The 22,810-nt window shown below is 43.5% G+C and overlaps 1 protein-coding gene across 1 annotated transcript in view; it reads left to right on the top strand.

Annotated features, from left to right (window-relative positions):
* Positions 1–3,118: 3,118 nt before the first annotated feature.
* Positions 3,119–22,810, top strand: part of DPP10 (dipeptidyl peptidase like 10) — a 483,231-nt gene continuing 463,539 nt past the window's right edge. The window contains exon 1 of the mRNA XM_035331004.1: positions 3,119–3,233. Within this exon, the coding sequence (XP_035186895.1) occupies positions 3,174–3,233 (60 nt within the window). The 5' untranslated portion in view covers positions 3,119–3,173. The remainder of the gene's footprint in view (positions 3,234–22,810) is intronic.

The following is a 22,810-nucleotide window of genomic DNA, read 5'->3' as shown; positions in this document are numbered from 1 at the left end:
GTCCCTGGAGGACCAGCGATGGACAGAGCTGTTGTGCCCTTGCAAAGTGTTCTGTGAGAAGCTCGGTATTTTCCATGGCAAGAAAGACTTTAACGCTTAAAGAAGCAAAAACTGGTACACGACTTTGGGCATGTCTCCAGTGTTTTGTGACAGCTCCTGAGTGCTGTGCAGTAAGCACGGGAACATTGCAAAGTTCACAGCGGGGAGATGGTTAGCTGGGTTCTTCCAAGTCTTCAGGTGTGCAAAAACATTACTCATCCCAGAGCTCTCTGGTGGTAGAAATATTGAATCCTGTTAGGAGTGTGAGTAATAGTTTTGCATGAAATTGCATCTGCTTCTCAAATCAGTCAGGTTCACTTTTTTTTTTTTTTCGTTTTATAATGCAATAGCTCCTGCAGATACAAAGCTAAATGAATGAGAAAATTCTTTACTAAAACAGTAAGATGGAGCCTACTCCTCCTGGGGTCTGCTATGGACTTCATGGGAGATTGACAAAAAAGGATTTGTTCTTCTTTGCTGAAGTTCCTTATGTGCAAAAATATGTGCTTCTTATTTATTTATTTAATTATTTATGTGCATTTCTCCTCATTTTCTAGCTACTTTGTAAATGCTGTGTGAGCAGGGTTCAGCTTTGGTCTCAGGCCTTCAAGGAATGGCCACAATGCAAATATGGAATCAGAAAGAAACACTTGTGGGCTAAAGCAAATTACTATGGCCACAGATGTTTTTTTGTTTCATTTTGTTTTGCTTTCTTAAATCCTCTTGGCTGTTACTCGGAAGCATCCCCTTTTGAGCCTGGTAACACCTCACTCCTGTCAATAGCTGCCAACCTGTGCGAGCGCAGAATTGGGCCCTGGGTACGTGGAACTGCAGTAAAAGGGAAATTTATGCGCCTGCGTGAAAAAGAAAAGAAAGCAAACAGCTATTGGAAAACATGTTGTGATGAAGTACATCTAATTACCAATACACACATTATTTTTTTATTTCTTAAAACAGAGAGTATACAAGGTAATTCGGGAATCATGGATCAAAAAAATGAAGAAATCTTTGTGTTTTTTTTTTTTTTTGAAAGAACATAAGGTTTAGAAAGCAAGCAAACAGCAGGGAAATGTGCAGCCAGGGAACTGTACCGGGAATCACTGGCAGCAGGTAATGACAGGACAGGGACAGTGATGGGGGCCCAGGGAGATGTACCTGCAGCAGGAGGACCGGCTGTGTGCGGCCACTCGCTGCGTTTGGGCAGTGCGGCAGGCAGGGAAATGGGGATTGGCGTTTCATTTAAACTTTCTGGATAGTTTCATCTGTTTTCCTGGCTGATCATGCTGATTCCTTTACTCTTTTTAAATATTTCAAGAGGGGGGGTTGTTCAGCGTGCCGAAGGGCAGCTCTGACACCAGCAGGTACCACCTGCTCTAGTGCAATATGTAAGAGAGGCATCTGCTCACAGCTTTCATATTCTCCAGCATATTTTGGTAATCACTCAGTTATTTAATTGCACCCTAAGGACGCTGAAACTTTTGAACAACTGCCTTGCAGGGCTAACATGGATACTTGTGTTCGCAGTTTACATCCAGGGCGAGGTGTATTTGCTAAGCAGCCAGGTCCCCGAGAGGATTGCCCATGACGGAGGATTGGCAGCCACATGGAGGAGCGCAGGGGTGGCATCTGGGGGAGCCAGAAGCGCAGGCATTCTGCTGGCATTGCGTGGAAACCTGCTCTGTTAACCTAGGTTGTTTCTGAGATGTGTTGTGATGATGAATGGTGCGTTTATAGAGTCATTACAACTCCTGATCACCCTCGTTAGGTTCATACCGTAATTAGGTTGCACCCGGTAAGAGCAGGTGAACCAGCAAAATTTATTCCCCCTGGGAACACATAAATTACAACTTGTAGAAGTTGATTTAAAAACAATGCCAGCAAATTATTGATCTTATCTCTGACTGACAGCTTTTTACCCAAGCTGCTTTTTCATTGTTTTTGTAAGGAAGAGACTTTTGTGTTAGCTTAAAACTGTTTTTTTTTTTTTTTTTTTTTTTTTTTTTTGTGGCTCACATAGGTCAGCCACTATGAAACATAACATCAAGCACAAAAACTTAACACGAAGTTCCCACAGGAGCTTACAAAGCTCCACAGCTACCTAGTCCAACTAAAAATATCATGAGTTCATCCTTTTGGCTTCGAGTAGTTCCCATCTGAGATTGTCAAACACAAACATATTTCAAGATGAAGAAGAAAAATGTGTCCTTGAAGCCTCCAGGTTATCTCTGATTGTTTCAGCTCCTGGTGCTGATAGCATACAGACTTTATTTTTGGAAAACATTTGGGTATGAAGCAGACTATGGTGAAAGTCAGAGAGACCGCTAGCTTTTGCCCCAAACTGCAGCTTGCTTGCTCCTTCCCTATCCATACCAACTGAGGAACCTTCAAGTCCAATCTTTAGGCCCATTGTTTTGGGAATGTAGCTTTTGGTCTGGTATCTGGAGCTGGAGCCTCTTGCAGCAAGAGGCTCCAAACCCACACTTTCTTTGGGAGCCCCGAGCCACAGCTGCTGGCTCTGTGCGCACCCCTCCGTCGCTTCCTCCTGGCCTACGTTGCTGCGGTCTCATGCACCCCTTGGAGACACCTTGGGCAGTTTCTCGAAAACCAGAGGTTGCTTAGGAGCGTTGTGCATGTGTGGCACGCAACATTTCGCTCGCTGGCAGCCCGGGGTGTCTCGGCCTGCCCGCAGCACTTACCCGCTGCCATCCCCGCACCCCCTGCCTTGGGTCCCACCTCAGGCCAGGCCCTGTGGAGAAGCACCGTGTGGGTGCTGCCCGCGGGCCGGCTTTGCAGATTACACCCCCAACCCCCCCCCCAAGGAGCCATTTGGCCGGATCTCAGCCGCGTTTATCACCGAGAGGGGAGGTTTCAGCCACCCCCCTCAGCGCTGTGGCTGCCGCCGCCCCGCACCTGGCAGCGCAGCGGCGCCGCAGCGGGAGCGGTGCGGAGCCCTCAGGACCACCAGCGGCCCGGTTCAGCCCAGTTCAACCCAGTTCAACCCAGTTCGGCCCGTTTCAAGCCGGTTCAGCCCAGCCCAGCCCCGGCCCAGCCCCGGGGCGGTGCCGGGCGTCCCCCCCCGAGGAGCCGCCGCCGTCGCAGCCCGCTCGGAGGCGGCGGGCGCCGCAGCCGGCACCATGAACCAGACGGCGACCGTGTCGCACCAGGGGCAGTGCCAGTCCTCCAGGGCCGCCAAGGTAGGGCCGGGACCCGGGCTTGGGAGGCTGGGAGGGGAGCCGGGGTGGTGGCGGTGGAGAGAGTGGAGAAAGTTTTCGGTTTCCTCGCCCCCTCGGCGGCTGCCCGAAGTTTGCCCGGAGGAGCTGCCGGCGTGCCTCGGGTGGGGGACGGGGACGGGGTCCTGGGGGGACCGGGGCTGGGGGTGTCGCCTCCCCTGCCCCCTGCCTCTCCCCTGTCCCCCGGATCGAGCGGGAGCTGCTTCCTCGCCGGGGTGTGTGGCGATCAGATGAAGTCCCCGGGCAGGTTTGTAATCACTGAGAAGCCTCTGTGTAGAGATAAGTGCTTTTTAAATTATTATGATTATTGTTTCTTCCTCGGAAATAAGCTGGTAACACAACCAGCGACCTGCGTTTGGTTATTGATGCCTAGCTGTGAAAATCTAACGCCCAGAAACTTTGCAGCAGAGATTCAGCTGCCTCCAAGAATGCCGTGGGATGGATGGATGGATGGGTGCCCCTCGGGGGCCGAGGCGCTGCGGGGCCTTCAGCCCAGTTCGGCCCCCCAGGACAAGGGGCTGCTTTGTCTGGGAGCTGCTGGGAATGGGATGTGGGGCTGGGAGCTGAGGCAGGAGGGGATGGAAGGTGTGAATCCTCCGGTGGCACCAGCGCTTCCCTGCTGGCCGGGCTCGTGGACGGGGTGGGATGGACCTGGGGCTCTAATGACGGGTCGGGTAATGTGTGACTGTGCCCATCGTGCTGCAAACGGCCGGTCATTACGTGCTCGGATGGGCAAGGTCACGGGAAGCGATGAATTACGGCCGCCCTGGTCCTCTTCAGAGTCTCAGTCAGTGTATACAATGTTACATCGCTTGAAACCATTTCATCCTCTGCAGGTCTGTCTCTGAAGGTACCGGGGACCCAAGCTGTGTGGTCCTTGCTCAGGGAAGTATCTCCATCCCATGTTTGCTACAGCTGATGCTAATTTTTCACTGACAGCAAGGTTTAGTAAATTCATTTGACTGGACTTCTAAACAACAGCAACAACTAATATCAATATGCTATTAACAACATCAACAAAAAAGAGCGACCCAGACGAGTCAATAGTCTTCAAAAAGAGAGAACATGAATCAGAGCCTTCTAGATGTGAGTCCGTTTTACAACCGGCACAGTAATACTGATGCCATTAGAAAACCATCCCATTTTTCTGCTCTTAATTCAATCTGTCAGGTGTAAAATGCGCTTTATACATAGTTTCAAGTGCTTCCATGCTAAGCAGGTGGCTATTCCGTGAGAAAGCGTATATGACAGGTAGTAGCTGCCCTATGGTAATGAGGGCATCGTATTGGAAATTATTTCTAAAATACATCGTTAGTGACCAGACAAATATAAATTGCATATTAATCATACCTTGCCAAGAAATATTGTTAATTCCAGGAATTATGAAAATGCAAGAAAAACAGGTTACAGAAATTCTTCACACCTGATGTGAATAAGATATACAAAAAGTCTTCTTTTTCCTCTTTTTATTATGGCTTACATTTCTGTCCAGTGCAGGAACCAGTGACATCTCAGCTCCTATGCGTTACAGTTAATTTGATGTTGCTTCTCGGTGTTTTGGGGACCAGCTGCGCACCGCTCAGTAACACAGCATAAACTTCTGAGCCCCCATCACAAAAAGCAGCCTAATCCTCTTGCACAGTAGGTTGAATCTTGCAGACTTCCCTGGGGAGGGTTCCTGGAACCACAGGGAGGCTGGGGGCATCCTGCCCCTTTCTCACCTCCCTGCTGTTGAGGGATGGTGCTGTGTTTGCATCCCTGAGCCCTGAGGATGCACTGTGCTGCATCTGAAGTAGTTTCAGTGACGCAGCAACGAGTTGGCAGAGGAAATCTAATATAAAGCAGGAAAAAAAAAACTTGGATAAAATGCAAAATCTCCTAAAGCCTTCTTTTACCTCTAAGCCTTTTTGCAGCTTTTCAGAAATGATTGCAAATCTTACCACCTTGCTGGCACTACTACGGATAACGATCATTCACTCGGAGATCTGTAAGAAAAACTTTCAGGGTCTAGCTGGGAGTGCTAAATGCCCACTTCTGTGTCATTGCAGCCCGGGCTCCAGGAGCCCCCCGCACAACAGACACGGTTTTGTTCTTTACATTCTCACTCGTCGGCACTGCGAGCAAATGAGGTCTTCCAGGAGCATCACTCTGCTGTTGTACAGTTATATTGTACAAATAGCCAAATTATCATTATTATTTTTGCCACAGAGGAAATGTCTGTTAAAACATTGACTTGTTTGGAGAGAAAAACACACACACAAACACAAAAAGCCAAAAAACAGAAATAGAAAATAATTCATAGCTGTCCAAGGTCTGCCATTAGAAATTCTTTCAAATGAAACATTTCTACGGAAATTACAGGTACTGCAGCAGAGAAACACTTATGTCTTGCTTTTAACACAGTCAGGACTACAATTTGCACTTAAAAAAAAAGGAGTTAAGCTAATATTTCTGTGGTTTTCCACATTCTTTAACAGTAAAACATTCTCCACCAAATCATGGCTCTCTGCCTGTATCAACCTAATATTGATCTGTCTGTGAGCTGGATGATGGAAGGAGTTACTAATTGGCATTTCAGAAGCACATAATTATTATGTAATATAATATGTATGTTATCCCCTTTTACTCTACTCTTGCTTCTTTGCCTTCCTTTCACTTTTATTTATTCATTAGCTTTTAGATTGTAAACTATAAAAGGCAAGTGCAGATCTGCCATCAGCAAAAATTCTGCTGCAAGTTCTGGCAGCAGCCAGGGACAGAATCAGGAATTTCCATGTTTCAGGTTTATTGGAGCAGTATTTTAACACTCACTAATTGATGAATAGTGGCTTCCTAGCAGTTCTCTTATTCACACTTAGGTTGAGGAGCACATACTTAAAGGGGGGTTGTGATATTCCCTGCGGACTTTACATGTTTACAGCAACTGGGACTTTCATGCCAAAGCTGCACCTCAGCTGCAAACGTCTGCCTGCTCCTGCAGGCTGCTCTTCATGCATCTTCTCCTAAAGCCAGGGGGATACGAATATGTAGCTGTTTGTGTTGATGAAGACCGCCTGGTAATGCTTTTCAGGTTGAAACCTCAGGTAGTCTGATCTCTAAATGCCCCCAGGATGTGCGCAAAACAGGCTTTGTGCGTGTGTGGGAATGGTTCAAATCTACCAGCTGTTTGGGAAATAAATCCCTTAAAATGAGAACAGTCTTTCTGAAATCCATTACATCAAAACCGAGTCACTAACAGATAATCTCAGCAAACATTCAATTATGAATTATCCAGGGTAATATATAACAAAGGGCACAAGGAATATTGTTGGGGAGGCAGATGATGGCAGCTCAACAATGTTAAAAAAAAGAAAAAAAAAGTGATAAATTTAAAACTGAGAGGTTTGCAGGTTATTTTGGTCAAGGTATCGGATGACCAGAGCATCGCTGTGCTGCGTGTTACCACTGGTGCAGCTGGTGCTGCAGCTCCGTGTGGCTGTCTCCAAGTGCAGCCTTAGGAGAGAGCAGAGCTCTGTCTTCGTGTAGGTGCAAAGGGGTAACCTCACGCTTGTCCTGTTCCTGAGGCTCTGTTCGGAGGCGTGTGGCAAGTGGGTAGGGGACACCCGCAGTGACTGTTGCACTAACCAGAGAGCCTGGCTTGCAGCAGGATAGAGGTGCCTTGAGTCTTGTTCCCTGAAAGCATTTTGGGCTCCTGTGCATCCTCATCATCTGCAGTAGCTTTTCTTCCATTCTACTGAATTGGTTTTGATCAAGCTGGGGTTGAGAGGAGTTGTGGGCAAGTTTTATTTATATTTTATGGAACAAAAATACAGCCATGATGGAGCACAAGCTTTCTAGTGTAGTCAGGTATTGCAGGTTTCTCAACAGAAATATAAAGGCTAACCACAGCCTCTAAATCTTCCCATTTCCACATACTACCTTTCTGTTCCAGTCTCCCTGCCAACATCGGTACCATCACAGCAGAACTGGTTCCTTCTTTCTTTCTAAAAACATCCCTTCCTTCATTGTAAGATGTGCAGTTACAAACAAAAAGCTTCAGGAATGAGAAAAAAATACTGGAATATTTAGATTTTTCCATTCCCATCTATTACAATGCAATTGCTCTACGTCAAAGGGAACGTGAAGGTTTGTTTTATTTAGGTCAATTTTGATTGGGACCTACTGGAAGAAAATCAGATAATTAAAGCGGGGTGAGTTAAAAAAAAAAAGCCAAGGAAGCAGGGACAGAAGAGGGGACGAAGTGCTACCCAGTCCCACGTGTGTGCTGTAAGCATGCCGTGCTCGCACAATGCATCCCGGGGCGATGGCCCAGCGCTCCCCAGCAGAGGGGTGGTCGCGATCTGTCCTCGCAGAGGAGCCTGGCTTCATTGCCAGCCACAAACCTGGCAGCGTGTTACGTTTCCTGGCTGTTCCTTGCACGTACAAATTGTTAATGTGCCTCCAGAACTTCACATTCTTAATTCCCTGCTCATTTCATAAAAGCTTGAAAGCAATTAGAAAAAAGCTGCTAGATAGTTGCATATGTTAGAGTATATACACAGATTCTGTGCTGCAGACTTTATGCACGTAATAAATAAAGCCACACACGCACCCCACTGTATTCGAATACGTTTGCAATTTATAACTTTTAACGATAATGCTGGGAATTTAGAAAAGGCACTCATTGTAAAACTAATATACATAAAAACACATGAGCGTTATGATGAAGTATATTTAATAATAGGTTAGTACTTTCCTGGGTTGTAGTCACGTAATTCTCCTAGCCCAGATCATTACTTTAGGAAACAGGGCATTAAGTTTGATTCTAGCTGAAGCCACTTAAGATACGGGTCTGTGAGTGTTAGATAACACTTCCTGAAAGGACACCACATCACGGAAAATTTAATCTTCCTCATTCTGTAATCCAAAACTGTTCCACTAAAACATGTAAAAATAATTTTGCGCTTATCTTGTTCAGTATTTCATTCTTAAACTGAGCATGGAAAGATTTGCTGCTATCCCCCACCTAAACATTGCTTTGGGATGTATTCAGGACCTTTCAGTTCTAAAGATTTTCATTTCAGGTCCTCAAAAAGATTTATAAATGTTAAATCATGCAACATCCAGGTTAGTGACTGTGCTGTGTTAATCATCTGACAGTTTTCTGGATCAATAACTTCGACTTCTCATGTGTGTTGACGACACCCAGTGCCACTGGCAGCATGTGCCAGGAGGAAGGAGTCATCGGCATGCCCTGCGAATTAACCTCTGTGATCCTGGCAGCAGCAGAATGCCTCAAGGGCTTCTTGTTTCAAAGAAACACAATTAGGCATGCAGGTTCCTTACGCAGTGAATGGAGCTAAGAGTGATTCACAGCAACCCCAGGCAACAGTGGGAGTCGGTGCTCTGCTCGATGAGGGACCCCACAGTCCTGAGCCGTGAAGGTAATGCAGCTGCCGTGGGCGAGGGCAGGATTTGTTTCAGCTCCAAGTTAACCTGTGAAATAGTTTGAGTGCATGGTGTGGTGAAATGCTCACTTCTCGGTGCTGGCTGAGAAGGCTGCCAGGGCCATGGGCTGGTGGGACCCGTGGGGCTGACCCCAGCTGGGCACCCCGAGGGGAGCGGGACGGAGTTGGAGGGCAGACAGGGTCTGAGTGCGGCTGGTGAAGGGTGGCTGCAGGTCAAGGAGATGGGGCTGGGGTATCACAGCTGAGCTGCTGCTAAGGAGAGCTCTGGGAGAGTCTAGATTTGATTGTGTGCCTAGATCTGGCCAGCCGCACCAAAATGGTTGCAGAAAGTCTCAGCCTTCAAGACAGAGCAGGAGCTGGGAAACCTTTCTCTTGGGCTTTTATTTAGGCTACAAATTAGAAGAAAATTTTCAAATCTCAGAGGATGAAGTTTTGGAAGTGTCAGGCAACTGGGGCAAGAAACCTGAAAAAAAAAAACACATAAATATAGGGTTAGTTATGACTGCCCCCCTTGGTTTGTGTAGTAACAGAATCAGTAATAAAAATAAGTTTGTTGGGAAAGTTATGTCGATAGTTACGTAGTTTTTCCCCCTTTGGAAATGTTTTGCAAGGATACAAATACTATTTTGGTACTCGTTGCCCAAATTAAGCTGCCTGTGTCGTGGTGGTTTAGCTTTGTGACAGGCAATGGCAGGTGGAGGAGTTAAATTCGTGGTCTCTTCAAAATAGTAAGTTTTCAACTTACTCTGTAATGTTTTAATGAATATTCCAATACTAACAGTAAGCTCATTATTTCTTGTCAAACCAGAGCTACCTGTGTATGTAAAGGATATCAGACAGTAAACCAGTGACATTTCTGCTCACAGATTTTTACCAATTCCTGTGTTAACACAATTGTGGAGAAGTCAAACTGAAAGCTATTTGGTTATCGGGAGTGTGCAAGCTCCTGTGATTTACAGCAGCAGACTTTGGAGGTGCTTAATGGCTTGCTAAGTGTGGACAAATTGATGCTATTATACTAAAGGACAGCATTTAGGTTATTTTATTTTCCCATAGCTTGAGAATTCAGTACCACATGCCAGCACTTAGTATCAAATTTGCTTTGAAGCTCATGCCATTAAAGAAGATGAACTTGGTGTTGGGAGGCGTGGGAGAGCTGCACAGGCACGGGAGCTGTGCTCAGGGGCTGATCCCTCTCCTGAGGGGGAAAGGACAGAGAGTGACCCGGCCCTTCGGCATGTCCTGCGCTGGATTTGCTCATTGATGCAACATTCAAGGCACGAAGAAACTTTTTTTAAACGCTGCTGGTTTATCAGCCTTATTGATGCTTCAAAACTTGTGGTTTCAGCAGTGTAAGGCAAGTGTCTACCTCTCAGGTTAGTTTTCTCCAGATATTACAGATGAGCAGCAGGTTAACATTTCAGAATTAACTTTTTTTCTTTTGTGCAAGCAATTGCATAGGCAGCAGAATCCCTAACTTCCCGATTAAGCCATACACCTGATAGAAATCTTTTTCTCCCCCTTCCCTTTAGAGCACAAAACACTCGGCTGGCAATCCACCCCTGGCTGCCAGCGCAGGATTAATGCCACAAACATTTCTCTTCATATTTGCTGCAGAGGTGACCTGCAGACACGAGCATCATTTGAAAAACCAGCTTTTACAGATCCTTGCGTGTGATAACAGAGCCGAGCCCTGCCTCGTTGCCTTTCTCTCTTGCTGGTTCACCGAGGGAGCAGGCAGGGGGCCAGGGAGCACCTGCGGTTCCCTCCGTGCTCAGCTTCTTGTGAGCGCACAGACCTGGAATGCCAGCACCTGAGCTGAGGCTGGTCCTGCTGAGCAGCGTGTAACTGCACGAGGGAGGTCTTCGGGCTTACTTTAGCTTTTTGGGTAAATTTAGGGGAGGGAGTAGATGTTTTATTACTTTTTTCTTTAACCTGTCTGCCTGTTGGCAGTGTAAGTTTGGACGTGTGTTGAGATTGCAGTCACAGCTCCTGAGCTGGAGAGGAGTCAGCCCGCAGAGCTTTTTGCTTTCCCATCTCTCTCATTTTACCCATACCAGCAAATCCAGCATGTGCAGAGCTGAGGAGCAGAGCAGGCTGGTTGCTGGGTCTCCGTCCTACCTAACCTTGCTCCTCCGTGAGGCTGGAAGGAAATTGCTGCGCATCATCCCCTTCTGGGACGTATTAGTTTCTGCTGCTTGGGAGGATCCTTTTTCTCCCTCCCCTGCTAATCCAAACCCATAAAAGCATCTGCAATGATTGACTAAAAGTTCTCCTGCTGTAATTTATACGCATATCAATAATCACCGAGGTGACCTTTTGTGTGCAGGACGCAGCGGCTGATGGCTGGAGCTGAGAACGGGAGTTGGGGCAGACTCACCAGCTGCTACCTCTGGGGCCAGCAGCACCCAGCCCGGCACAGATTCCACACAGGAACCCCGGGGCGGCTGTATTTTGGGGGAAAAAGAAGCAAAAATAGAAAGGATGAGAAGTGGCAGGAAAACAGGGAGTCAGTGGTAACAAGAGGGGGAAGAAAAGTGAATGGCTCAGAGCTACTCCGTGACCTCAGGAGGCGTGCTTGCAGGTGGTGTGTTGTACAAATTGCCTCGTGTGAATTGTCTTCATCGTGCAGGTGTTGGACTCAGGTTGATTTCTGCTTTCAACCTGGGCATGACAGGACTGTGCCCATAGGAGGAATATTCTCACTGTTTTTTCAGACAAAGTCTCTGACTACTGGAAGTCATAATAACAAAGCATTTGTCTGTTTAAAGCCCAGATATAAGCTACTCCGGACTTGCTTTTCTGGTGGTAATTTTTGAGCTGTGAATTCCCTGTGGTTGCCTTCAGTAAAACCTCGGTTTACATCCACAAGTACATTTATTTGTATAGGTTTAGTCTGGAGTTTGAAAAATCTCAGCTTTTAAAATTCAACAGCTGTAATGTGTTTGCTGGGAACATTAATGTCTCTGAAACTCGATTATGCAAATGTTTGTGGAGGGCAAACAAAAGCTCAGTGAAAACAAATCCATAAAATAATTAGGGAAATATTGGTGTTTTTCTATTTTCACAGTATTTACTCCTCTCTAAGCATTTCCCAAACTCTCTGGATGCTTCTTTAGCCTCAGTGATTTACAGAAATCTCTGGTGACAGTAGGTGAATCCCAAGCGAGGTCACATTTGCTGAAGACACCCACCAAGCAGCTGATGCCATTTTAAGATAGAAGCTCTTGGTGAATGTTCTACAGCTCTGAATAACGTTACCTGTGTGCTTAGGTTTGGGCAGAGTGTTCGGAAGGAGTGTTCTGCGGCAGGTGGTGTGCTGAAGTAACGCTCCTGATGCTGCAGGACAGCTAGCCGATAGAGAATTTGGGTCATCCTGCCTGAGAAGATTTCTGTCATTAAAATTGCTTTTACAGAGCATATCTGCCTTTTTGTTTACATGGAATATTTGAGAAAGCTTTTAAATCTCATCCAACCTATCCCCTTTCCTTCTGAAACATACTTTTTTAATCTTCTAACGTCAATTTAAACTTAGCACCAACTTCTGATACAGGAAAAAATCATCGCAGCAGGATTTTCAAAAGCTCAGCTTCTCAGGCTGGGAAAGATTAATAAATTTTATTTTTTTTCTGCATAAATTTTATTTTTTTTTTCTGCATATGTCATCCACTAAGTACTCTGAATACAAATCCCTACAAAATAAAACTGGCACAAGTTACATGCCATAGAAATAAAAAAAGATTGAGTTGGACTGAAAACACATTTAAGTCTCAAGTTTTTTGTGTTTCATGTTTAAACTGTAATCAAAGAAAGTACTGTATACTCTCATCTGAAGAATGCTGCACACACTGCAGAAAAAACACATGGCCAGGCTTTGGAAAAGTGCCTGCGACTGATACAGAGGGTTTGGGACAGAATTTTAGTTTTATGGTGCCGTATTTTTTAAAAAAGCTAACAATTCTTGAGCATTGTTCTTGCTCAGCTCAATTATTTTTTGAAGATCAGTATTTAATGATACCTAAGGAGTGGAATTAGTGGCGTTACGGTTTAGCACAGTGTTGCTGTTTAATAACTGCTTGCAATGATGGCCGGGGTGATCATGCTTACACAATCTGCATTCAGATTTTAATGTTTTAAAACGAAATGTTGAATATCTATCAGTATAGCATCTGTAGAGCAGCAAGTGATAATGTGAGAGTTCTCCAGAATAGTTCTGTGAATGTTAGACAAAGTCTCATCATGTCAAAGCTTAAATTATTGAGCAGCTACAATTCCGCTGTAGAAAGTGCAGTGTAGATTAATAGACATAAAAGAAATCATGTTCCAGATGAAGTACCTGGGTAAATATATCATCTAGGTGGCTGATAAAGTAGCTAAAGTGCTGTAAATAAACAATAAACCATCTTAGAGGAAATGTCTCAGAAAAGTTGCATATTGGAACACCGAGGGATAAATGCAAACTGTAAATGCATGGAGGGGAAAGGCAGGGTGGCTGTTTCTTTGGTGCAATGTGTAGGTTCTCTTGGCAACTTGTCTAATAAAGTTGCTGCTGAACAGCAATGAATATCCCCTCTGATGTGGAGTCATGCCCAGCATGTGGCAGGCAGTGCACGAGATGGATACAAACTGCTTCTGCCACCAAAGACTACTTATAATGGAAATATCTCTGTGTGCTGTCTTATGAAAATGTTCAGTAAAAGTAAAATGTTGAGGCTTTATACCTCATTAATCAATTATAAGCCCTCTTAATGCGTAATGGAGCGAGGAATCGAGGTCCCTAGGTATATTTGTTTTATGAGTGAGGCTGGTCCTGCAGGGTGTCGACTCACTGTATACCACACAAGTAGCTTTCTTTTCCTTTATCATTACCTCCATTATGTAAGTTTCTAAGAAAATATCCAGGCTGGGACCGATCATCATCTGCCTCCGAGGCTGAAGATGTCAAATACATGGTTTAAGCCAGAAGGTGTTTGTGGAGGCATCAAAGTTCTTGTCTGCCAACCACTGGCTACGTGCCATTGTTAGCAGCTGGGAGTTTTCAAGACGTAACTAGAGTAGAGCCATGTTGTAAACTGAAGTCTCATTTACTTCACAGAGTAGAAAAAAGGAGAAAATTAAAATTGCTAGCAAAGGCAGCAAGGTTGTCAAAAATACTCCCTCCCATCTAACCAGAGGCAGCCTGGAAGGGCTGGAAGAATCTGCATGTCTTGTGGGATCGCGCCTGACTTTGTGCTAACTTTTTCTATTGTATTTTTCATCCTACTTCCAGCTGAGGACTCTCATGTAGATCAAAAGGTAGTGGTAATGAGCCGAGCTGATGAAACTTTCAAAAGAAAAGGCTAGGAAAAAGAGATAAAATACCATAACTGTTTTCTGTAAGGGGGCTTGCTTGAAAATACTGCATTTCAGTTTCTTAGTGTTTTCTCAGTTTGATGTTTAAAAATATGCTGTAAGTTTCCAAGGAAATGAAGGTAGTAAAAAGTACTAAAATCACATGAATAACTCCTCTAAATTCAGGACTATTTGATGTAACTATTTTCTTCATTATGATTATGGAGAACATAGATGGCTATGAAAGCTGGGTAATAGACTGGTTTTATGTTTTTATTAACAAACCTACTCCCCAAATCATTATTTAATCAAAACTTACTCTTTTCAGAAGCTTTCTTGCACGTAGTGGTTTCCCAAGTAAAGTCTGCGATACTTAGAATTTTCCGTAGGAGACAGTTTACATTTTCAAAAAACACCTTAAGAAATGGTCAACATGCCAACAGGACAAACAGTTAAAAATGATTAATTCCCTTTCAGAGCAGCCATTGAGGCAAAGCGAACATCGATATCTTGCGCAAGGCTGCAGAGCAATTAGTGCTAACGGTAATGAGACGTTGAGGATTCCCGTCTCATTTCAATACATCTGAAGTACAGCAGCAGAAATAGAAGAATATTCAGGAGGAAAAGTACTGACAACAGTTTATAAAATCCTGAGAAAAAAGGTAATCACAAGGTGGAAACTCAGCAAAACGAAGTGTTGCCCCATTTCAACCCATCGTCACCCAATGAACAACAACTCCCTGGTCAGCAGAAACTCATCGGGTGTCTCATCTGAGTGGAGAGCATTTTATTCCTTAGCAGAATCGCTCATTTGTACTAGTTATCAGTTTTGTGTGTATTAGCCAATAAATAATCTTTGTCCTCCTACACTGTGCATGTCTTGCAGTTTCTTCTCACAGTAGAAGTTGCCTGAACAAAGTGACCCAGGGAAGGAGAGTCACACATCCTTGTATGATCAGTCTCAAACTCCCCGATCTTGTTCAGTCTAAACACCAGTGACAAAAGTCCCATTGATTTTTAAGAGGACTGAGTCCCTGGATAGGTGAGGTCTGAATTCTCACATCAAGATACAATTAAGCTATTTAAGTAAGGCAACTGAATCTAAGATGAATCACACCTGAAGGAGGAAAAGCCCTTGGTGGGGAAAACACATCAAAACCCTTCCAAAGTCTGAACTTAAATGGCCTCCAAAGCATCACCTTGAATTTAGTGCTTGCTACCAAATAATCAGGTATCCTACGAGCTACGGGTCAGCCTTCAGCTATCAGGCAAGGTGTAGAACAACACTCTCATGTTTCTCTCTGTTTCCTTTACCTACAATACAGCCAGCCCTGTCCCTTTGGTGGTGGCACCGTGCCATGGGGAAGAGTGGCTCATGGCCATGGTTCCTCCCATTTGTGTGCTGCAGCGATGGAAGGGAAGCGTTTTTGTGTGGTAGACCCTGGAACAAGCACCTTTTGGGATCACTTACTTTTCATTACTACTGTGTTGATTCTTGTAAATGTCCTGCTTTAAAATTGCCACTTTTCCTCTTACTTTCCTGTTTGAATTTATTTTTGGTCTTCATCAATAATGGTTCTGGCAATCCAAGAGATTTTTTTTTTTTTTAAATCAGACTCTTTCACTTTCTGTTCCTAGATACATTTTATGGATTTTTCAAAAACAATATCCCATTTGTTTGTGTTTGTTTAATATGAGCAAAAGCATTACCATAGCAGTTCTGTGCTCAAATCATTTTTTAAAGAGTTTCAGCCAAGATTTATATTATTTACATTATCTAAAATTGGAGGAAATTTGTATATAAATTACACTAGTATGAATAATTTTTAATTATCTTTGCATTGCCAAAGTAATGAACTGATGTAGCTATGATCTTCATTGCTGCGTGAAAACCAGTAGGGATAAAAAAAAAGAAGCAAGACATCTAATGAAAATCTTCCCTTCCCAACCACATTTGATTGATTTGCCTGCCTTTCATTGACAAATATCACAGAGCTGGAAAATCTGTCTGGCTAGGTCTCTGCTGAAGAGTTTGAGTTATGTTTCTTAATAACCTAGCTTTATATCTAGTGGCGACTTACAAAGATTTTGCACTTCTTTCCCTGAAGGCAGGATAGGATCCAAGTTTCCTGATCAAATGAAAGGTGATGCTGTTGAGTGTAATCAACATGAGTCAAGCGATCTTATTAGGCAGCTCGGTAATACAGCTTCCCGGAGCATGACTCGGGGGCTCACTGGGTACGTCATTTCTCTGTGGAATCCTGAACGTGCTGGAGGAATATATAGCATGTATAATGCATGCCGTGGTACACGCTGATGGAATATGGATGGAATCAAGTGGTAAAATGGGGGTAATTGTTGAAGTCTGCTGCAGATCCTGGGTGTGATTGATAAATAACTACTAATAACCAGAGCAATGACCGTTTTGCTATGCGTACGTTCAGAAGAAGTTAATGTTTAAAGGGAGGCTTGAATACATCTGGGTTTTGTGCAGGTTTCCATGGCGAGGCTGCCCCCCAGCCTCCTCGCATTGCCTTTTTGCTGCACCGCAGCCTCACGAAGCCAGGTTGGGAAGGGGAAGGTGCCAGACAGCAGCTTTCTGTGCTGAGCTGAACTCAGTCAGGGTTGGAACACCGACGGTCATGCTGGTTCGACTGATGTGTGGTGACCCCATCGGCTACTGGAACAGGATCACCTCTGACCATGGGTTGTCACCCTTTAGTACCCAAGTTCAAAAGTGTTTTTGAAAAGATGTGATTCCTCTGGTAGTGCCTACACTGAGCTCAAGCTTGGGTGGTCTCTACTATGGGAGAAAGACTTCCTGAAAGTTCAAGCACATTAAAGTAATACAAAATAATGGCTGACTTTATGTTTCAGTGTGATGATTGACAGTTCCCACTGATTCCCTCCTCCTTAATCACATTTGAGTAGGTGGCTCTTGGACAATTAAGGCTAGTGGCATGCCAATGATTATGTCAATGCCAGCTTATCAATTTTATTTAATTACTGTGAGATTCATTTCAGCTTTCTGATCCAGTAGCATTTGAGTGATTAGTGACCTAACAGACATACAATCCAGCAGCAGTCATTCTGATGAATATTTTTGTTGGTTAGAAGATCAGATACCTTTGCTCTACCTATATGTGACTATGGAAATACAGGACCAGCCCAGGCAGGGGAAGATCTTGCTTCTGTAGATGTGATCTGGTGGGGCAACTGTGTCCAAGGATTTTTCTTGCCCAGATGGAAAAGGCTGGCACGAAGGCTGTGGAAGTGATGGGGCAGGGCTGGAGGTGCAGCCACAAAGTCTGGAAACGAACACTGGACCCAAATGCCACGTTACGTACTGCTAACCTGGAAATTTGCAGAAGCCCCTCGAAAACAGATGTTTATATTAAATCTCCCCATAGGTGCGAGAATTGAGAAGTTGCTGGTTTTGACGAGTTGTTTTGTTCCAAAGAAACTACCGAGGGAACAAAATGAAGATTTTGCCTTTTTTTTTGTATTAATACTTCAGTTAAATATTTATAAATAGAAGCTTCTCTGATTTACTTTGAAGCCAGACTGTTTCTTAGATATGTATTAGTGTCCAAATCTGTCAATGTAACATCCCAAAGCCCTTAATTAGGTTTGCTAGTTCATAAGCAAAACAAAGTTTCTACATCAGATGTTTATTTGAGACACAGAAGACGTTTCCTTGATATTTTGGGTTATTTAAATTTTCTGCAATGCAAATTTTAGACACAGTCTTAACAAAGGCTAAATTAGCTTGAAAAACAGAGGTCATATCAAAACTGGTGCAGAGGTATGGCTTGCCGTTTGGGGCTTTTTGTTGTTGCTAAATAAATCTTCAGAAGTGAAATCTCCTTCAGCTCAAGAGCTCATACAGCAGAAATTGCTGAAATTGTGGTGGCTGAGATTCCCTTGTGGCAATAGACTTCCTTCCTTTCTTTCTCCTTTATCTATTTTTAATTCAGGTGTTACAGTGTAAAATTCCCTATAAATTAACAATATAAAAATATACTTAATTGATAGACACTGCTACATTTTTCAGAAGGAGCTGTAGCATTTTATAGCAAGATCTTTGTGGGTGGAAAGGCTTTTCAGATTCAGGGTTGTTGGCTATGGTATGAAGCAGTGTAGCTACTGTGATGAAAGAGTCAGAGTCAGCATGTGGCTTGACTTCCTTCTCTGACAGGGCATATGTCAAAAATATATATAAAAAGAGAAAAAAATGATGCAAGCTTTTACACTGTGTACGAGGATGTACTATTCCACTGGGCCCAACGATGCATGTTGTTCCAGGGAGCAGTATTTGAAAGATAAAACGTTGGGTTTGCTCATCCTGGGGGCCCTCAAGTCGAAAGAGTAAGCAGGATTTCCTTACTTGTCTACGTTCAGAGATATTTGAGGGGGAGGAAGGTCAGGATAGATTTTTATGAAAAATATTTTCTGAGTACTTGTATGTTTTGCATCAAAGCTTACCTTTAAAGCTGTAAGTTTTGTATCTTCATCTAAAATGGAAATGGGTTTTTAAGTAGAAGCAAACACGCTTCGCACAACAATGCACTGTCATATTTTACAAGCTCTTTGTGTTGAACTGAGGTCAAATTTCACACGCTGCAAATAAAGTTAAGGTTCAGCTTGCAGGGAAAAGTTGATGATTGGTAGCAGTTGATTGTGGTAACCAAGTGAAGACTTCAGAAAATGTATAATGGTTCATTTCAGCATGGCTCCAGCTCACACTGGAGAATAATGTAACCAAATACTGGGGAAAAAAAACACCAGTGAGGAACAATTTGGCAAAGAAGTTGTGTTTACTATACAGTCATACACGTAGGAATTAAGTGTGACAGAATTGGTCTCACATCTGAAACTCTTCACGTGATCCATCTGGAAGATGTGATATTGCCTCCTTTGATACAGCCTTCATGCTGATATAAGCTCGGGGAAGACTGGTGAGCATTTGCTTCAGCAGCAGTTCCACGTGTACTTCTCCCTGCTAAGATTCAGAATAATGTGACTCCAAAAACTCATGCTTATCTTTTGACCTGAAGGAAGCATTGAATAGGATTATAAGTGTGGATGTGCAAAGAAAATCATAAGGGATAAAACCAGCCTTTTTTTTTTTGAGCACAGATTATTCTAATAATAGTTTAAGGTAAGAGTTGTCTGTAAACTTTTTTGAAGTTTTGAAGATGTAGAGATTAAAATGCCATAAATACTACACTTTTTGCTCTAAAATGAATAAGAAATCTGAAAGCTGGTTGTGTAGCTCAAACATGACAGCCTGTTCCCCCAGCTTAAAGCCGTGGGGCATGTGGAGACATTTTAAAAGTAAACAAATACATATTCATTCTCGTTCCATTCCCCTCGTTTGTTACTGTTTGTAGGATTAAACAGGTGAGCAGCAGAAGGCTTACAAGGCTTTCCAGAAGAGGACCAGAAGGGTGCTGCAGTCAAAAACCCCTGTGAAAAATGCCAAGTATCTTTTAAAGAAAATATAGTCTTATTAATGATTATTTTACTAAAAACGGTGATAAAACACATAATGTGCCTCCTAATCTGCAAAGGAAAGTAGCTGGTTTTGACATCAAAGGATCAAAATAAATTCATAATACCAGAAAATTGTGCTTTATGAGGTGCTAAAAGTCTGCAGTTTCCTTCCACTGTCTGAGATGGTCAGAAGTTTCTGAATCCTTCTAAAACTCTTGTTACTGCCTCACAGCACTGCTCATAAATACAGTCCCCTCATGGGAGCTTCTGTGAGGGTTTTTCTTGGAAATAAGACTGATGTTTTCTTTAGATTCATTCCACGGCAGCCCTGAAGATATTTTTGGCTAGTTTTTCATTGGAAACCGGAGACTTAAAAACCTAGAAGCACCATATTAGAATCATAGCTTCTAAGTTTTTTGCAGTCCTCTGATGACCATGGTACAATTTTCAGCTTCCAGTGAGTATTTAACATGAGTATTGGATGACTGGGTTTGTTTCTCTCATTTCAGCTGACTTCTCAGGATGGCCAGAGTAGGTTTATGAGAGGAGCAGGTGCTGGGGCTCCTTCACAGGTGCAGCCAAGCCATGGCATCGTGCTGCATAGCAAATAAAGTTTAAAATTTTGAGAAACTCAGCACCTGTGCACTGAGATGGGGTGTATTCTTCTGTAGCAAGTCATGTCAGTTGGTTTGGGAGAAGAATGGGTCACCTATGAGCCTAGCGCTGCGTCAGTATGTGCAGTAAAATACAGAGAGTCGGAATATTTCATCAGAAGCAGCAACACATTTCAACAGCAAGATTTGTACAGAAGCATCTAATACAGGCCTGGCTGTAATGGACATGTTTTTGGGCAGTCCTGAATAGCTATCCAGGGAGGCAAAATTGATGGCACATTTCTGAAGCTGATTAATAATGACATATGCATAATCTTTAATAAGCTGTTAATCAGAAAGATGCCTGCCTTTACAGCCTCAACAGATACTTCAGAGCTCTGCTCTGGAATATCTGCTTATGCCTGAGTCGCATAGACAGGCAAACAGGAGGAGCTGGAGGCAGACAGAAACTGCAGGCACAAAAATCCCAGCACTTGAATACATGCAAAGAATGCATTAGCTTTCCATGAGGAATTTGTGCTGGAATTAGCATCCAGGTCACCAAGCAGTTTTTTGTCCCAGGCTGGTCTACTCCCATCTTCACCACTCCCATGCTGCTCTGTGGAAGGCTGTCATTGGTGATTACAACTTTTACATCTTTAATTACTGAGATACTTTAATTCAATCTGATATGAAATGAACGTAAGGCTCTGTGGATTCTTACTCCAGCCTTTTTTTAAAGGAGGGTTTCGTAACAGAGCCTGAAATGTAGTTCACGGAGAACCTTGTAGAAGTTGGCAACTCTCGGTGAGTTTGGGCCCAGTTTTGCCCAAGGCAATTTATGATTTTATGGAAAATCACATGAAAATTTGAGGTTTTGGAGGAGTTTCCTATTAGCAATTTACTTCATTTGAGAAGGGAAAGCCCAAGATATAAAGTTTTTCAGGTGACTGTTATTTTTTAGCCTAAGTCAGGAATCGCTTCTGTCCATAAATGCCCTCCTAAATACACAGTCTCTATCTGCATGCTAACCAGCATGAAACAGCAACAAAAATACACACAGAGAGGAAAATGACTGTAAGGGGGTTCATGGAGAGGCCAGAAGTACTGCAGATGTACATGCACTAATTTTTTCTCCTGTCTTCTGCAGTGCAAAGCCTTCATCGAGCCTGCCTGTCTCTTGACTCAGGTGGGTTTAAGCAGTACCGATGGTTTTTATATATAATTACATATGTAATACAACAGCATTATATTGACAGCTGTCTAATTTAAACAGGACTCTCTTATTAGTGTGCTTTATTTGTAGCAATGCATGTATGCAATGTTCAAGTTAGATCTAGGACTCCATGGAAACTGACACTGCGCATAAAAACAGGAAAGAAATGGTCCCTGACCCTGGAGAACCTGTCATCAGAGACAAGAGGGGTAGGACATGGGTATCTGGTGTCATTTGGGATAGCCTGGGGTATCCCTTTGGTTGGCGAGTATGGCACAGTACCTACAGGAAACTATGTCCTTCTAGGTCATCAGCTGCAGGTCAAGCAAGAAACCCTGAGGCCTACGAAATGACCCTACTGACACATTTAAGCACCGGGTTTCCTCCAGGGATGTCCTATACATGCAGAGGGAGGTGTTTGTGAGAAAGCAGATATCATAAAGCCCTATTATTATCTTAAAGACCTATCATTATCTTAAAGATTTAAGGAACACTGTGTCCTTCAAACATAGCGTGTAGATGTTTACAGGGAGCTGTCTGGCCAGGGAGACAGCACTAATTTATGTGCAGAGTTGTAGTGCACATAAGCAAAAAGATTTTCCTAAACACAGTTAAATGGCATTATCATGTAGGACAACTAATGCAAAATAACAGTCAGATTATCTTCCTTTTGTCTTGTGGCATTCAGTATTGATCTGACACAAAAGCAGGAGCCAGATAAAGAGCAGCAGTGAGTGAAGTGATGAGTATAACTCATCCTCGTAGTTAAGCATTTCAAGAAAGAAGTGCTTATCTGGAGTCCGAACTGCACCTGTCTGTAAACTGCTTAAAGAAATGCCCTTGGTACAACTCTTAGAAGCGTGTATTTAATTTTGTTTAAAATAGGGATGCTTAGCTTTGAAATGCAAAGAACATGACATAGCATAAAAGTAATTATAGAAGGACACAAAGACACCCGGATATTCTTTATTTTGCTGTGCTCAGCAATGATATACTCTACACCCATACTGTACCTGCCAGGCAAATGGAGAAACGGTGATGGATGGCGCTTGATGCAAAATGTCAAGAAAGAAATGTATAAATTACTAAGGGTATTTCAGCACTTTCCTTTGAAGGTTGTGCTTTAGAAGGGAACTCTAGGCTTCCTAAGGTACTTGAGAAAAGTGAGAAATCAAAATTATGCATGGAGTGAAGGTCTAACTACAGCTAGCTAATGGAATATATTAGAGAACAAGAATTCTCTTGCCGTCCGTCTATAGCATGTGGGAAGAACCACTCAGCTGCCACCCAGAGACCTGAGTCTTCCAAGGACCAGAGAGACCACTGCTTTTTCTCAGCAAAGGAGTTTTGAGGAGGAAACACCTACAGCTTCATTTTGCAGGGGCTGAAATCCCATTTAGTAAATGATGCTCCATGCTGGTTGTGCTTCATGACATGAAGGCTGTTCCCTGTCTCCAT

The sequence above is a fragment of the Oxyura jamaicensis genome, chromosome 7, assembly GCF_011077185.1.
Source record: "Oxyura jamaicensis isolate SHBP4307 breed ruddy duck chromosome 7, BPBGC_Ojam_1.0, whole genome shotgun sequence".
NCBI lineage: Eukaryota > Metazoa > Chordata > Aves > Anseriformes > Anatidae > Oxyura > Oxyura jamaicensis.
Note: the sequence above shows the minus strand (reverse complement) of the source record. Positions and strands in the feature narration are given on the sequence as shown.